General features: G+C 44.6%; 1 protein-coding gene across 1 annotated transcript in view; it reads right to left on the minus strand.

Annotated features, from left to right (window-relative positions):
• The window catches only part of kiaa0825 (KIAA0825 ortholog), a 110,895-nt gene that overhangs the window by 56,657 nt on the left and 35,734 nt on the right, over positions 1-18,504 (minus strand). The window contains exons 15-22 of the mRNA XM_070965449.1: positions 18,224-18,363; positions 15,351-15,530; positions 13,101-13,331; positions 12,692-12,996; positions 12,360-12,466; positions 9,932-10,076; positions 7,768-7,923; positions 6,211-6,305 (exon numbers count right to left, since the gene is read on the minus strand). Of these exons, the coding sequence (XP_070821550.1) occupies positions 6,211-6,305; positions 7,768-7,923; positions 9,932-10,076; positions 12,360-12,466; positions 12,692-12,996; positions 13,101-13,331; positions 15,351-15,530; positions 18,224-18,363 (1,359 nt within the window). The remainder of the gene's footprint in view (positions 1-6,210; positions 6,306-7,767; positions 7,924-9,931; positions 10,077-12,359; positions 12,467-12,691; positions 12,997-13,100; positions 13,332-15,350; positions 15,531-18,223; positions 18,364-18,504) is intronic.

The following is an 18,504-nucleotide window of genomic DNA, read 5'->3' on the forward strand; positions in this document are numbered from 1 at the left end:
AAATGATCTGAAATCACAATATTTGCAAGAAAGAGGTCAGGTGAAACGGCAGAAAATTCACAATACACGAGGGATAACCCGATAATCCTGTTGAGAAGCTTGCCTTGTGGCATAAGAACTGCGCACTGACAATTCTGTCAGTGAAAAGTGATATTACTGTAACTATTGTTAACAATTGTAACCAGTTCAAACCCTTTGGGAGCAGAGATTGCAGCAGCGAAATGGCTAGAAAATGACATGTGCTGTATTAACCAAGCAATGGGAAAACTCATTCTCACACGACAGCATTTCCACGCAGGAAGCATCCACATTTCACTCCTGAATGTACCCCTGAATGCTCTGTACTGAGGACACTGCAAGTGAGGAAACATTCTTACCGCATCAGCACATACATTACGTTTGACCTGGACACAGTGAACAGCATGTATTGACCTACCTAAATCATGGCCACTCTATCAACATTCATACATCGAATGAGTTGGGATTATTGAGGTTACAAGAGGATCTGGACAAGCCAAGGTTGGACATGCTGTTCCACGGTACTGTACCACAAAGTCCAGTGTGCTGTAACCACAGAGAACAAAGCGATGTTCAGCAATGACTGATGTCTCGTGTCCCTAGAATGGTTTGACCATGACCACGCTCTGAGAAGATAGATTTGCCTCGACCCTCCAGATCGTTTTTAGAGGGACAAGACAAATATTTCAGATGTATCACACCGAGGCATCACGCTGGAGGTGAGAGGGGGTAAAGGGAGACTGAGGGATAAATACAACAGAGGGGAAAGAGAAAGAAAGAGGGGGAGAGGAAAAGTGCAGCCTGCCTGCCTGCCTGGCTGACAGTTGACTCTGTTGGATGTGACTTTCACAGTCTGCTGGCGGTTTGTGTGGAAGCCATCACATCTGTGACTGGCCGTTTGATTAATGAGCCTCTCAGCTTGTCTGTGCAGTTTGAGGAGGGGCCACGGCCTTATCCCAGGCATCACTGATTTATTCGCCTTTGGAGCAAACCTCCAAATATCACACACACTGAAATGTAAGAGTGAACATTCACACACATGCAGGCAGACACATGTACGCCCTCCATGATATGCATACAGTATACAAGTTGGTGCAGTGCAGATGCACACAGACAGGCATGGAGGCAGACTCATGCGCACAAGCTCGTCGCTCTCCTCCGCCACCTGCTTACGGCTAATGAAAACCTCAATGTGTCAGTGCTGTCCAGGGGTAGCGAAGACAAAACACACCATGTATAACCAAGCAGACAAAAGATGTATTCTGTCTCCACCAACACAAACTCCCATCCCTAGCTGTCAGTCAGCGGAGGGGACACACACAAGGGGATCGACGCGAGAAGAAAGAAGCCCTTCCTCAATGACACATCACACTCTCCTGATTTTCAAAAGTGACAAGTCTTTTGAATTTCTGGCCTCGCAAGACAGAGAGTCTGATGATGGCTTGAGAGCGTTTCTTCTTGTTTCTTTGGCAGCGGCAGCCATGAAATGTCACTCCGGCTAACCTTGAAGCTCTTTTCTCCTGTGTTGTTTAATGCTTCCAAGACTAGGGCAACCAACTGCTCCAAATGGTATGATAACATCGCCCTTTAAGTCATATAAATGATTTCAGAAATACTTCCAGGTACATAAATATGCACTAGCATGTGCATACGCTCATACAAGCAGGCATGTGCACACACACACACACACACACACACACACACACACACAAAGCCCCACCAACCACAAGCACACACTCCCTCATTCCCTGAAGCGTAAAGTAAGACCATTAATCCAGACACACAGAGATCCAGCTTCTCCCCAGGTTGATCAGCGTCCGTGGAGGAAGACGAACATTCTGACATATTTGTTTTTATTTTATTCCCTGAGAAAAAGGCCCGCCATATGGCAGAGCCCGGGAACAGATGGCGATTGCCCACTTCCTGAAAGCACAAGCGTCTATCGCCGCAATTTAAGGAGCCGCTCAAGCAAGAGAGTGCCACAGACTGCCATTTTTTCCACAAACTGCTATTGTTATGGACCTGAGGGGTAACAGCAACAATGAGACAATGCAGAGGAAATGCTTTAGTGTTCAGTAGTTACAGTGCAGCTTAACATATTAAGCTACCAAATGTGTGGGTCAATGCTGTACTCCTTTGCTGTCAATGCGTGAAATAAAATTGTGAAGACGGGTGCTTACTTAGAATATTAGCTGTGAAAATAGGACAAGCCACAGCATAGGTAATTTTAAAATTAGTGTCGGTCAATGCATGAAGACTTTGTGTTGTTCTCTGCCGGTTTGAGGAAACGGTACCCGGACCACTGGGCCAGTGTTGTCAAAGCGAGCATGAATGTCCTTGGATGATATTAGGTCCTTATGATGGAGTGGAGAAGCTGCCCTGTGACACATAAAGCTTCATCCCTCATACTTGGCTACTCCTTATCAACCAGGTCAGAGGACCTTCTCTGACATACAGACGCAAGAAAGTGTCTCAAACAGTCACCTTGGCAGATGACAGTTAAAATGTGACTTTAGTCTGCGGCAATACTTTTTTCAGAGATTGGTTTTATTTTTCTTGGACGGAAAAGAAAAATGGCATCAAAGATTACAGTTCATACTGCAGCACAATCAGAGTTCAAATAAAGAAGCGAAAGGCCGTCATTGCTTCCATTAATTTCAACCTAGGCGTTGTGTTGCTTTGACTGACAGAGTTGTCTGCTAAAGAAAGGAGGGTTCAAAGATGGACCAAGGACAAAGCAGATGAGTTATCCATTCAGAAATTGCTAGCTGAGGAAAAACTATTCAGTTTCGGGTGAATCATTTAGCACTTTGACTCTTAGCACATGCCTCTACAACAAAGGGTGCCTCAGAACTTGAGGTCAGAGAGTGTGTGACACATTTCAATTAGCAGATCATGACAATTAACACAAACCATTGGTGTGGAGTTTGTTCAAGGTGAAACGTCAAGTTCGTATTTAACCTGGGCAGGTAACGTTGTTGATTCTGGCCTTTCAAAAAAGCAGCCTTGCTTTAAAGCTGCTCAAGACTCGTTATAAAGGAACTGATTGACTACACATCAGGATGGTTGCTGTAAATTTGAACTGCTGGGGTGTCACTCATGATCCGAATCTTGACTTCAAAAAGCATATTAAAAAGCTAAAATTTAACCTTGCAAATTTTAGACACAGAAGAGGGTCCCTTACAGTTAAGGCATCAAATACCAAGTCACAGTGATTCTTTCACATTTTTCTTACTGTATGGCAAATTGGTCTCAGGCAGGTAAAACAGCCTCTTCAGCACTGAAATGTGCTGCAGTTCTGAGCTCTGCCCATGAACTTTGACTATTGAATAGTATAATGTGGTCTTTCTGCAGTATACCTGTTCCATTCGAGTAGTATCTAGTATCTGTCATGGTTTAAGTTAAGAAAGATGGTTTTATGATTAGGAGAGTGTTAAGATGTGTTGATGACAACAAATGTGTAGGAGGCGAGGTAACAGGAAAACTCCTGTGAATCAGATTCTGCTAATGTGGGTAAAACTAGGCTCGGAGCCTCAGTCTGGCTTTTAGCCATCAGCAAACAGACTACCCGTTATCCACCCAGTCAGTCAGTCCATCATCTATCCATCAATCCATTTTTGAAACCTGTCATTTATCAAAAAACGCCTCCTTGTCATTCACTCAAAACAGCTTTCAGCCTGTCATTAATCCCTGAAGATATTCTACTAATCAGCCGGTCACCCAGTTAGTCAGCAATTCCGCCAGGAAACCAGCAGGCTAAAGTGTTAGCCCACCCACAAGTGACCTATCTATCCATTCAAACTTCCAGCCTGCGAGGCAGCCAGGTCAGCCAGTCAGCCAGTCAACCCTGGGGGTCCTGGGGTGGTATTAATCAGTCTGGTTTCTGCTGAAAAGCTCAATCTGCAGATGATGGATGAGCCATCGTGCTGAGCGAACTGAAGTGACAGGTGACAAAGAAGGACACACACACCTGTATAAATCCACTCTCCCTCCTGCCTGGCCCCGATGCTACACCGTCAAGGTAGTGGGGGTGAAAGCGTATGTATGTGTGTGTATTTGTGTGTGTGCAGGCACAAGTGTCTCAGCATGTGTCCTGCTCTGCTAATGAAGTCATCTGAACAGTGATTTAACAGCCCCGGTGTAAAAGCCTACCGCCCTTAACTCATAGCCTTGCTCCATTAGAATGTGATATAAACCCCGGGCACAATAACTGTCCTGCCACTGTAACAATATATAGGAGGCCAATGGGCCACACTGCTAACTCACACAGTCCAGGGAGCGGGGGAAAAAAATATTGGCCGTGTACAGGGAAGAGAAGTCATTCAAGGAGACTAAAACTTAGAAGATAGGAAATACAAAACCTCACAAGGTCACAGTGATCGGTGTTTTCGTGCAGACAGCCTCATTGCTATTAATATTGTCAAGTGTGTAAGATTACGTCCTGTGGTTTGTCCAGCGACTGGAGGTAGTAAAACAGTGGCTGTTGTGAAGCCTCAGTGGAAACGGCCGAGGGCACTTCAGTCTACAGTTATGCAGAAAGCATTATCCTTATCTGCACTAACAAATGGATCAGTGGATCCGACATCAGTGCGCTTATCCCGTGAATGGCCTTCTATAGCTTGAGAGATATTTTTGAGTCGGAGATGGATCTGAGGAAAACTTTGACAGCTTACATGTCGCCAGCCGTGAAACTAACTTCCTGCTCTTTGCGAGCGTCACAGGCAGAACCAAAGCCATTCTCCAAATCCTCCATGAAATCTGCTCCTCTGGCCCAACAAAGAGAGGCTAATGAGGCAAATGGCAGAATCTCAGACACTTTGATACTGTGAGATTAGGGTGAATTATATAACCTTTACCCCCTCCCACTTCCATCTTTCCTCATGCATTTTGGTGCCTTGTCAGTATTGACTCTCTCTGACTCTCTCTCTCTCTCTCTCTCTCTCTCTCTCTCTCTCTCTCTCTCTCTCTCTCTATGTCACTCACAATCTTAAACAGCAATTCCAATCTCTCCTTTTTCTCTCCCTCTTGCTATCTCACTTCATATCCATTTCATTCAGTATCTATTCATGAATGCCCCAACACTAATTTGGCTCAGTCAAGCAATGACAGTATCTGTTTTAACACACGACAAAGCAGCATATGCATAAGGAGAGGAAGAATGGAGTGTGTGTATGTGTGTGTGGGAAGAAGGGGGTAGAGGCATGAAAGCGACAAAGCTCGTCACAGCACAGCACGGAGCTGCGTACTTCACCCTTATTAGACCTGTGTCCTTGGCAGATGCAGAGCTTGCCCTTTTGTTAGAAAGGTGCGTGTGTGTTACAATGGCGGTGATTTAGAATGGATTGGGCGTAGGCGTGGAGACAAGGTGCAGTAGCCCCATGGCTCCCTGATAGCTGGCAGCGTGACAGCTGTGAATGGAGAACAGGGAACAGCCTGAAGTATTGCCATCTAATATGTGTCACATACCTGCATAAATATTTATGCCCGTTGGAGAGCAGAATGGGAGAGGAGGGGGAAGTGGAGGATGGGACAGGAGTGGCAGACTTAGGCGAAAAACTCTTCAATCAGGTGACACCAAGATCTGAGCTAGTCACTACTTTTCCATCTCTGACTACCTTTCTCATGGTTTAAGGTCTCAAAAGTACCCGACGAGTAGGCTCAGTTACCAAAATCTGCAAACATTCTGTCCATGCAGACAGTCAGTCACGCATGTGCACGTGCATTAAAAAAGACAGGATTCCATGATTCAACACACGCAGCATATTACAGCACTGCACTATCCTTTTCCAAAGAGTTCTTTCCACCGCTCAGCCTCCATAGTGGAAGCCACAGGAGCCCTTGGCCTTTGAACAAAGTGGGAGTTTGAACCTCTGATGAAGAGCAGCTCGGCTATATGATCCCCAATGACTGGAGCTTACGCCGAAGTTAGGTCAGAAGGGAATTTGGGGGAAACTTGCCTCAGGAGTCCCAAGTGAACGGCTCATTTTGTACAGGTAAAGGCACTACTGATGCAGCACGTGCCTCTGTGGAGCGGGACTTTTATGTCATGAAAAGACTGCACAAAAACAAAAACACCTGTGAGGACCATAATAAAAACACGAAACGGCGCTCACACTTGCATTTGCATACGCACACACACGTGCACACACCGCTGTCAAAGAACATGTGTAACAAGTGAAATGTCTGTTTTACCTGTTGGCCAGCAGAGTTTTGAAGGTGACCTGACTCATGCCCTGATAGGCTGGCACCAGCCTTGGCCAGTCCCATGCCCACTCGACCACGGCGCTCTGTTGATGTATGAGGATAGCGTATTGTTAGTTATTAATCAGGGTTAATACCATCAGTGCATTACCGCTCCAGCTGGGACCCACTAACAAAGGAGGAGGGGGTCCCCAGCGCAAGCTACCGACACCAGGCGATCAATCATGTCCGCACAAGAAGGTTTTTATTCCAATAAGACAGCAATTAATTTATAAATCCATTTGGGGGGATGTAGCCATCATTTATAGAAAGATAAATCAATTTTGGGAGGGAGTCGTTACTCTTCTGACTTCACTGCTTTTTTTCTTGCCATCTTCAATGGCACCCCGCCAACCGCGCCCCCCCACCCCCCTCCATCTATTGCTCTCTCTCTCTCTTTCTTAAACACACACACATACACACACACACTTGGCACTAGTGCCATATTGGGAAAGCAAATAAAAATCAGATTGCTTTGATTGCCAAAATGTCACTCTTAACTCCAGGCTGAATTTTATTGACAAAAGGAGGAGAACTCCACTTGTTCCCTCCATCCATCCACCCCGCCCCCTCTGCTCCTTCCTCACAGGTGATTGATGGATGTAACTTTTTTTTCTCCTCCTCCCTCCATTTTATTTGACAAACAACACAGGCACCTGAAGCGGGGAAGGCATTTTAATCATTCGCCTAATAGAGTGTTTCTATGCAAAGCTATGCAGGCTCCTGTGATAAGCCAAAAACAGGTTTTAAGATTAAAACGTGTACCAAAAACAATCGCGGCAACGCAACTACATTCCAAGGGATCACAAATGTATAAATACATCTAATCCGGTTTAAAAAGTAAAAAGACACACACAAGCCCGTCGTGAAGAAATACTAACCTTTTGTGATTGTTTTGTGTGATATCAGCGGTATTTCCCTCGATAGTAGGAGGGAAATGAGGGGGAAAGCTGACAACTCTCACACTGAACTAAAACTTCTTGTAGTGACTTATCAGCTTTATGGAGGCAAAAAAAATCTAACAATTAACTGAACATCATGGCGGCACCCCTGGGGATAAGTTTGGGGTAAGAGGGTATACGGTTCAAAGCCCCAAAGAAGTGCACTTAAAGACTACGCTCTCCTTTAACATTACTCATTTTTTTATGAAACAGAAGACTTCTCTCATCTTTTCACCTTTTCAGTATTCCTTTCTTCCTGCCAGCCTGACTCCTGCTTGGAAAAGGCAGCGACCTATGGAGAATAGGAAAGCCGAGCCCCAGAAAGACCTGACAACTTCAGAGACCGCCGCAGTATCCAGTTCACTAGAGACTCAAACAGCTCCCAACCTTCAACATTAAGCTTCTGGCCTTGGGAGAAAGTTAAAAGGACTCCACCCTGCTCATCACAAGCTCACCCACATGGCGTAAAGACACCAAGAAGCTCCAAACTAGGTATCACATAGAGCTGAAATAAATAAATCATCTGCTACCAAATAAACTAGCGATAACCAAATAAAGCTTGACAAACCTGATCCAGCTTCTTCTTGCCAACATGGTCAAATTGGTAGAGAGGGTTGAAGGTGGCAGCGTCCCCGTGACTCTCAGAGGCAAGGTCAAAGTTCACCAAGCGAGGGGGATGACTGGGCGAGTTTGTTCCTCCACTTAGCTTAAACATCAATAATTCCTGTGTCCGAGAGGGAAGAGGAGAGAGAGAGAAGGTAGAAGCACAAGAGAGACACAAAGAGGGAAGGTTGAAAATACTTAATATCGCTGACAGTAAATATTCTGAGAAGAAAAAGGTTGATAAACTCAGACCAACAGAGAGCAGCAGAGCAAACATCCAGCATGCAGATGTTTTCACATTTTTTCTACTGCATGATTCATTTTTCACTGGTGATAATGATAATGAATTTCAGCTTGTTTTACACTCACGTCCACTTTGACTGACCTGACTAAAGCACAAACTAATCAAGTTCAGGCAGCTTTTATACCACTCTTTTCGCAGACACGCATAGCAAAGGGCAGAATGGTGCCACGTCTTTCTTAATTGATCAGCCTCACAAAAGTACTATTAATCAGAGCTGTTCGGAAGCAGAGTAATGGAAACACAGAACAAATGGAGATATGTGTAGATGCGGGGAAAGAGAAACAGAGGGGTTTTCAGGACACCGGCACACTTTCTACTTCTCTCTCAGTAACCTTTGCTGTGGTTGTAGTACAGGTGTCTTACTACTTGATGTACAGTAGAACGTAACGAGTTTGTGTATGTCTTTGTAAGTGCACAGTATGTGTGTGTGTGAGCATCCTGGTGTGAACTCACTACATTCTCATCCGTCAGCTTGACATGGCCTCCAAACCTCGTATCCCTCCACCTCACCACCAGCCCAGTCTGTCCCTGACCTGCGTGTTCTTGCCTCGACCTTGGGTGAGTCGAGATACTCAAGCTGCCAAGAGGGTAACTCGCAGCCTGCTTGGGAATCCTATTCACATCCTATTAAATTGCTACGCAGGGTTAAAGCTGTTCATGGACAGCTCAACATTATGCTCAACAGCAGCATAATGTATACGGCGCTTTTATTTGTGTCTATAGGATCAGAATCAGATGAGCACCAACCACATGCAGCTTCTCCTAGCTGCTCAGACAACTCCGTCAACACCTTCAGCAGATGCTCCATTGTGATGATCAGCGAAGGTCCTCCACTCTGCATCAGTGCCACTGAGCAAGCATTTGAGGATTTTTTTCATATGTACTCGTGAGGATGGTGAAGCCATGAAGAAACATATTAAAATCTTCTGACGAACGCTTTTTCTGAAGCAGCAATTCTCCCTTTAACGATTAAAAGCGAAAGAATTCGTTCAACACCGTTTTCAGAAGATGTACGTCTCCAGCAGGAAGCACAGAGGGGGTGCAGACGTGAGAAAGTGTTGAGAAACAGACAAAAACATTGTGTATAATACACTCATACACAGAATATTGCCAGGGTCATCATATAATGAATAATCTCTCCCATTGAAAGAGCCATTGTGCTGAGAATACACTCCATAGGTAGATGTCATACAGTGTATAGTGGAGCATATGTTGGTGCCTTTGTCATATTTACAGTAGCAGGAGGTTGTTTGTGGTATAAATGCAGTGCCCTGTGGGTGGAGGACGTTCCTGCTACCTGAAGAAGCGTTAAGTTAAACAACTTAAGTTTCCGCACATAACATTTCTCACAACCTTTTTACTTATTTCCACTAACTGTATGTTTTACCAACTTCATGGAAAATATCACTAAACTCTCTAACTTCTATATATATTTACTTCATTAACTTTGGGACTTCCTTGAGAACTGCTACTTTTCATTTTGTTAAACTTTTTTTTGTCTCTGAAGTGAATTTAACTAAAATAACTTGAGTTTAAAAAAAAAAAAAAAAAGAATCACTGCTCTGTCTCACTCAGATCTCCTCCAAAGAGTTCTGTAGTGAATGTGGCAACTCCATGTGGCTTCCTCTGCTCTACATGTGGTGAGCGTATAACACAGGAAATCACTGTAGGTTTGCACCCTTGAGGTCACCCGAACAACAGAAGATCAGAACGAGCAGACTGCACACAAGCAGCAGCCCTCTTCCCTCTGCCTCCCCCTCCTGAACAGCCTGCGGCCTCAGGCCAGCAGCCACCTAATTGCTGGGGAGAGAGAGTGCTTCCCTACCTCATTGCCTTGGATGATGTGATAGATCTGCCTCAGGTAGTCGCTGCCACCTGCTTTGTGGCAGACCTCCAGCAGCATCAGGCCTATTTTCTGCTCAGTCAGTTCAGCCGCAGCGACTCCGCTCTCCCTTCCTCGCTCAAATACACTGAGAGAGAAACAGAGGTGGGAAAAGGAGGAGATGGGAGAGAAAACACAAAGAGAGAAAAAACAGAGCGGGGCAAAGAGAAAGGAGAGGAAACAAGAAGAGGGAGGGTGTCAGCTTGTGTCTCTACCACCTCTGGCTGAGGAAGTATTTTCTAGTTTAGAGAGGAATTTGTGATAAAATTTGGAATTTGCACTACACAAGAAAATTAAGTGAAACGCGACTCCGCAGTTTAGAATTAATAATTTTTGGAGTTTTTAGAGAAATAATTCACTCCAGAGGGCAAATTCTTGGCAAGGAAAGAAATATCTTTGCTCCACTAAACTGTCTGAAAACCACATGAAAAAAACAGACAAATTATTGAGGGTGAGATAATAAAATAATTTTTAAAATAGTTTTCATTACCATTCATGAGATACACAAGGGGGATTTTGACTGAAGGATGCCAGTGCACTAAAAATGATTGGTGTGTGTGTTCTTAAGTGTGTATGTGTGTGTGTAATTGTGTGTCAAGGTCCTCATCCATGTACAGCCCCCAGCCCTGGCAGATGCCTGCATCATTTTCCTGCCCTTCCTGTATGGATGGATATCACACTACCGTCCATCAAACCTTCTCCTTCACATACACTTCCTGTCATTGTTCTCTCTCTTTCTCTTCCCCTTTGTAATTATAAGGTGGCAGAAGCGGTGTCACCTGTCAGCCAGCCATTGGCTGCTTGACATTGAGAGTGGCAAAGGAAGAGGACTCCCCTCTCGTCCGTGTACATCGCCTCATTCTTTTGCCTGGCGGCCCGACGGTGGTGTTGTCGGCGACGGTGGCTGTGCACCCGTGTCAGCACCTGCGCTGTATCCTTTCCTGTCCATCACTGTGCAGGTGAAGCAGATGATTGGATTCAGTCAGCGGGGTGATTAATGAGGGCCCCTCCGGATTTGGGACAGCCTATCAATCATGTCATTAGGGCCAATGTGCCCTGAAAGAGGCAGACCTCCGCCAAGGAATAACTGCATTCATCTTCATCTGTGTATGCATCCCGTCAGCCCAGCCAGGGTCACCATGATGGAGAACAATAATCTTCTCCTCTACAAATTACTTTGCAAAGACAAGGTGGGTGGCGTGGGGAGGGGGGTTACAGTTGGGAAAGGAAGGAGGGAAAGTGGGATGGGGGAACAGAGGTGGGAGGGCTCGCAAGGGCCAAATGCTGTTTTTTGAGGGGTTTACTGTGTGTGTGTGCGTGTGTGTGTGTGTGATGCCAGTGAGCGGAGTGCCAGTTGTTTTTGGAGTTATTACATCCACCTCTCTCTCTCGCTCGCTCGCCCTCTCTCTCTCTCTGACACTGTATTCTGATTGTTTACAAGCCAGGCGTCACTTCCCTGTGAAGGTTAGTTTAATGAATAGTAATGATCCCACTGAATGCCTCCGACAGGTGATACATAATCACTCTTCTTTCACTTTTCCACTCAACCCCCTCTCCACCCCTCCACCACCCCGTCTCTTCCCTTTTTTTTCCTCACGTCTCGTCGCATCTTCCTGTCACTGAAAGCGACAGCATTTCCTGGAACTGGCCGTAATCTACTCAGTGTTTTTACTCTCTTTTAATTGTGGATGCTGCGTCACGACACTGGATCACCTTTTCATGAGGATGGATGAATCCGCAGTTTGTTATGATGAACAACCACAGGCGCAATTTCTGGGAACGAGCTACAAAACGCAGAGCCAAAGGTCGCAGATCAGCCCCAAGTAAAAGCTGTTTTCCCATCACTCCAGCCTGCAGTCCACTCGGTCAGACGCCGTGTCCATCATTTACCACAACAAACACATCTGAGATCCATTGATCTGAGTCAAGCTTTCCAATGAAAAATGATCTTGATGATACGATACATCAGAATTTGATCATTAAAAAAAGCATATCTGAGCTGCATTCTTTTTCATTGTTTTACGCAGCATCTACAGTATATTGAATGTCAAGCAGCTGAATATAGCATCAGTCAGTTTGAACCTCCCCCGTCATCAGACTATCAGCCCTCAACCTCCATCTTACTGTTGATAAATCACTAAAATTAAGTATGGGTAGATTCATTTTCTAAAAAGCGTTTTTACGATCAAAATGATCTAAATAAGATGATACCTCATTTTTTGTTGAAGGTGCACATGAATAATCAATAACCAACTCAGACTAATGATGCATAAACAGCACTTTCCTGACTGCATGAAAACATTAATAGAAGCTACATCAATGCAATTCTGACCTTTACCTCCTGCTAATTTCCCTGCAGTTGACCTCTCACCTGTCTGAGCAGAGCTTGCGGGCCTTCTGCAGCTGGATGTTTGTCCACTTGGGTCTTTTTTCCTCCATAGCCAGCAGCACTTTGTGCATTGTGGGTTTGGGAACACCCTGTGAGACGAAGAGGAGACCGTTAAGATTATGTGCAAAAGTCAGATGGCTGATGGTTGATTTGATGGCACATTAAATCAAACATAAATATGATGAAATGAACGTATCAGGGGTTTTGAAGCGACACCACAACAGCCCAGTTTAATGCTCTACGCTCCCTTACATTGTAAACAAACTCCTAATTACTATTATTGATATTACTGTTACATTAACATTAGCCCTTGCCTTCTGTTGAATGCCCATGGCAGCCTGTAGGCACTCAGCCAGCAGGGACAGGGGCTCTTTTGCTCCGCGGTCCAGGGCCAGACCGCTGATCTGTTCTAATGTGTGCGGGTCCTCCAGGCCCTGGATCAGACAGCCTAGCAGGGCCCAGAGTAACAGGCCCACTAAGCGCAGCTGCCGGGAATGCTGGGAGAGCTGCTTCTCTGCCACTTGGAAGAGGTAGCGGATCGGGAGAGGCACTGATGCTACGGCGAGGGGCAGGTTGGTTAAAATGAAGGAGAAGGTTTGAACAGTTAAGGATATGACAGCTAGAAAGAAAGACAGAAAGAGGAAATGTTAATCTGCAGAAAACAACCCTAAAATTTCTCATTATTCCATTGACTTGAAAATGCGACACCCAGCCTGTGCATACTCTTAGTGGCAGTCTCCTTTCTACTTGCTTCCGGGGGCGTGTAGTTCCACTCCTTGGGTATTTTCGCTAAGACACTCTCAGGTACACTCTGCTTGAACGAGGCTCCGCTGCGCACCTCTGTGGCCTGCCAATCCATCACCATGGAGACTAGGTGTACCAAGAGGGTGTTGGTAGACTTGGTGACGATCGCCCGGACACAGCTGATCACTACAGGAACCGTCCGCGTTGTGTCTGACAGAAATGGTCAATGAACGCACAAGGTAAAGAAGGCTGAAGGACATGAGCTGTCACATTTTTTGAAAGCTTTGAGACCACTAAATCACAGAGTAACTGGTTACTTCAGAGAGGGACTAGAAAGGCAATGATGTCCAGTCGAGTTTAATGGGCAAACATGCTGCCGGATGCTGGTTTTTACTTATAAATGCAGAGCAAAAAGTCCCTCAATGCACAATAAAAAATGAAAGGCCCCAACTGTATGCAGGAGCATTTAATAGGACTCTAATAAGATACTGTTCTATGACTATACTAGGTCTTAAATCATGAAAGTTTTATAATTGACATAAAAAGGATAAAATGTTCTGATTGGGTTATGTTTCATATTATCAGCACTGTGCTATTGTGCTTTTCAAACAAGCAATAACCCTTTCGTCATTACAGCACTGTGTCAGAAATGACTCCACTTTTTAAACAATGGGAAAACATAGAGACATAAATAGCTTGCTCATCCTCAGAGCGCCACCGTATCCTGTCAAAATATCTACACTAAAAGCAAGTAATGTCAAGTAAAATTCAGATGTTCTCGATCAAACCCAGGTGGCCTGACAGTAGAAATCTTACTACCTTTTCCAGGTGCACTATGTCTTTCGTTGCTCTGCCCTTTCATATCCCGCTAATATTGATAGCAGAGAAGCGACAGCATGAAGTTGTATGGCACCCATAAACTTCCTACAGCGTCGGCTGTAAAACCAAAGGCTACGACAGAGAGATATAGTACTGCGACGGCTGTGGAAGTGCACTGAAATCTCCTGGGACGCCTAACAAATGTGTGACCTCAGACCCATAGAAAAGGAGGAGAGCGGAACTGAAAATGATATAGCTTTTCGAAGGAGAAGTGCTCAGTGGCAGGTGAGACCTAGACCTATTTTTCAAAGTCACTTGGTGCTCAGATTTTATACCGCCCGCTACCGTATTGACTGGTGTATTGATTCGATACAACCTGCTACTGTGTGATGAAACATCAGTGTAAGTGGAGAAACAGTCAAACTCTCAATGTAATCTATGAAAGTTAACTCACTGAACAGTTTAAATAGAAATGGGGGCACTGGGGGTATCCTGTAACCAAAATTATAATACAAAGATTTGGCACAGTCCAATAATTAAACTAATTACCCTGTGAGGATAAATGAGGATTGGATGACATTGAGAATTTCTCTCTGGCTCACTCTTTTTCGTTCTTTCCCTCCGTCGACCCCTCCCCTGCTCTGTCTCCATCCAAATACTCGTCTCCAATCACCCTAATTTATGCTACAATAATTACCACTCACCCAGGATATAAAAATCACCACCAAAAAGAGCTCCATACTCCACAGGAGTTCTGATTAAGCTCTGTATCAAAGCTTGTACAAGAGAGAGGCGGAAAGGAAGAGAGAGTTGGGGAGTACAGTCTCTGTAACAGCATATTAAAGTCATGCTTTACCTCACGTGCACGCAGTGTCAACACCAGCCCACAGGAAAAAGACATTCTTTGTGGGCAGTTTTACTTTTGTATTTAGAAGCACGTCAAACACATTTTGAGAAATTCGGTCAACTCTCAGTTACTTACATTCATTTCCTGTTATCCAAGCATGAAAACAGTTGTATCTTGGGAGGTGATGGATTTAACAATCAGTTTTCCAATTTAACATGAAATGAGAATGGCAATGACTTGGTATTTTCTAATCGCTTCACTTCAGCAGATAAATAGTACTGTGTCCTGTGTTAGAAACCAAACAGCACTGAGTTAATGAGCAATGGAAATATGAAAAAAATGACATCAAACAACCATTTTATTAATACTATTTAAGTGCATCATGTCTATTAATATGAACAGCATCATATTCTAAAACATACAATGTACAATAGCGCAGTACGATGGTATGCAATAGTATTAAAGCCTCTAGTAATGCGCTGTATATCAAGCTCAATGTAATGCCAGTCTGCAGCAATGACTCCTGAAGAACAACATTGTGCAGCAGCTGGTTGCTACTTTACCTGCAAGTGTGTAGAGATGGTCCCATATTTGTGCCCTTTCCAGGTATGGTTGAAGGACCTGAGTCAAGGCCTTGGGAACATTATTCAGGCAACTGAAAAGGTTGAACAATGCGACTATGAAGTCATCTCCTGCCTTAGAGCTCTCCGTGGACATTTCTAAGCAGCTCTCCATGCAAAAATCTGAAAAAAAAAAAAAAAAAGTCTGAGTCAGTAGGACACTTCTGCACACAACACAAGTAAATGCGTGGGTATACAAAATGTCATTGAATTTATGAAATCTTGATATTCAGGAGCACTTGACACGCACACAAACAACAGGACACACAAGAGATGAAAAGGCTTACTCATATACACACATACATTCACTTAGGGGTGCGTAGGTGAGCGCAAAAACTGGCTGCTTTCTGAATTTCCGATTCAGAAAATATCAACCTTATGGAGGTAGGTAGTGAGAGATATAAAGCTCCATCCTATGAAACAGCATCTTGATTTCTTTGCACAAAAACACATTGGAAAATGTCAAGGCTGCCCAACCTGACACATGTTAACAGAAAGGGTGAACAAAAGGCATTGTGGAATAGAAGGGGAAGAAAAACCCACATCTGTGTTAGATGGAGAAAAAAAAAACAGACCAGGAGAAAAAAAAACAGAAAAAGAAACAGATTTCAAAGCCCCCACAGCACATGGAGACAGGAAGTGAAAAGGAAGAGGTTTTGACAGGGTGTCCTTGTGGGGGTTGCTGTCTGAGCACGGGGCTGAGGATGGAGGTGTGTGCGTGTGTAACCCATATGGATGTCTATATATGCGATTTTTGTGCTTACAAGTGTGTGTGTGTTAAGTTGACAGGGGTTGCTGAGGAAAGGCCCATTGCTCCAGAGGTGGCAGACATCCAGCGGTCTGTCAGTCTGCTGTGTGGGAGATGACAGCTATTTGAATAGGAGAGTGTATGCAACACAGCAGTCAATGAGGGGGCGCTGTGATGGAGGGCAGCTCGCCTTCCTTCTGACTAATGCTGACGATTTTAAAATGACAGGGCTAAATTAGCTGCTGCATTACAGGGCTGGTAATATCAGCTGCTGTGATAACAGGCAGGTGGGAAGCACTGCCACCACTCAAGATCCTGATGAGAACTGATTTCCTGTCTCTAAGCCTTTTCTTTCACAATAACACATCTAACACATACGCTCAAAAGTGGTCAACCAACCTGAACTACAATCAGTCTATTAGGCGGCATTATATGGGTTATGGCGGCATCTTGTTCTCTGCCTGTCTGGTAATTGGTCCTTAAGGAGGAAGTGTTCTAGATATCACCACTATGGCTGCAATGATCCAAGGGAACAGGGGTGACTAACATTAATTTCCACTTGGGGTGCTGGAGAGCATGGCAGGTTAACTAGGTGCCTTTTAATAATGATCCCATTATGGAGCAGCGGATGACTTCAGAAAACAGATGACAGTGCGCTGGCACATCTCTGAGGAGTTTCCACCACTGCTGCATCATATGGTAATTCCAACGTGTTCGTGTTTCTGTGTCGATTTTCCATTTTTCCTTGCTCTCTTTCACTCCCTCTTTGGCTCTAAGCTTATTCAACCTTGATACATAGCCAATAAATACACCTGTTTATCTTCCGGACAACCAGTCAACCAGTCACAAGGGCCCTCTCTGCAAACCTCTGTAATTGGAAGCAGACACTATGATGATAATAAAAAGGCTGTGTGCATATGCGTGTGTGTGTGTGTGTGTGTGTGCGTGTGTGCAGCAGAAGTAGTGTATCGCCTGATTTAGAATGAGTTGCATAAAAGTGAAAACAGTTATTGTAAATGTGGAGGTGCTATCCCCCTGCAAATAAAGATGTTTTTGAAACGGTCAGACGAAGGGTAGGTCGTTCAGTTTGCTAGACGGCTCTCTAGCAAGTTAGCGTGTTTTGACAGGGCAGATATAGTGTATTATCAAATGCTAAGCAACAACTTGTGCAAAAAGTGCTGTTGATTAAATAAAGGTAGCATTTAAGAAAAAAAGTGTCCTACTGTTCCAATAACACCTGATTTTAACAATGACTGAAACACACTAAACTGAATGAAATAGTCTGTGACACATTGTATTACTATCTATGAGTATGTTACGCATGGATTTTTCCAAGAAAGCACCCAGAAACACCCAAGTGTGGACAGATATAAGGAAGTGCAGTGGCTTATGGGATTCAGGCGTTCAGTCAAGCTGTTCCCTCTGTCTGTCTGCTTCCTGGTTAATTAGCCCGTCACCGTGATAACACGCGAGCGTCAGCGCTTCCAGCGTTGATTTACGGCAGCGTGGAGGGAGAAGCATTGCAGAGTCTCTCAGCCAGACTCAGACCAAGCGAGAGAACGAGACAGTGAGAGTTGTTATTAATGAGGTCGCTATAATGTGAATTAATGTGCGAGTGCACAACAGTCTTTAAAGGTTAGACTGTTGCCGGTGCGGAGGGGAGAAGAAAGAAGGGAAAATCTTTAAAGGTCAGCATGTGTGCTCCGCCTGGGCCTGTTGAGTGTTTATTACTGCTCTCTATTGATTTAGTGATGATGGTGACCAAGGTGAAAATGATGATGAAGGCAAAGATGCTGATGATAACTTCATAAAATGAATAGAGCTCATCTAAGGTCGGTATAACTCGCTTAGGGTCTTAGAGCACCACAATTAAGACACTGGTAAACACCTTCCCACACATGGCCTCTGCGGGATCGACCCTGTGTTTCCAGTTATAAAAAGGGAAATGTTGAAGAATTAATGAAAGCAGCTTCAATTTTCTCTTAAAAGATTGACAGCTGGGCACGCACAGCATATTCACACACCCTTTATCCATTAACACATCCATGCACGCTGGAAACAGACTTACGAGAGTTTTCCAGGAGCATTCTGGGCAGGTGACAGTCTCCGTACAGCAGCATTCGCAGCAGCAACCTGGGATTGCATCCTGGGTCAGAGGTCAGCAGCCTCAGCTGACACGCAGAGGCCGCCTGGCCCACAAGGCCGTCTCTGAGAGAGGAAAGAAGGAAAACAGAGTTGACAGTTCTGCAGTGTCAGGTGAGTGTACAGATAGCAATCCATTTAGCAAGAGACAACAAAGGAGGGGGAAAGCTTCACAAGTGAAAGACAAGGACTGAAATCACAGTCGTC

Source organism: Chaetodon trifascialis, chromosome 6, assembly GCF_039877785.1.
Source record: "Chaetodon trifascialis isolate fChaTrf1 chromosome 6, fChaTrf1.hap1, whole genome shotgun sequence".
Classification (NCBI taxonomy): domain Eukaryota; kingdom Metazoa; phylum Chordata; class Actinopteri; order Chaetodontiformes; family Chaetodontidae; genus Chaetodon; species Chaetodon trifascialis.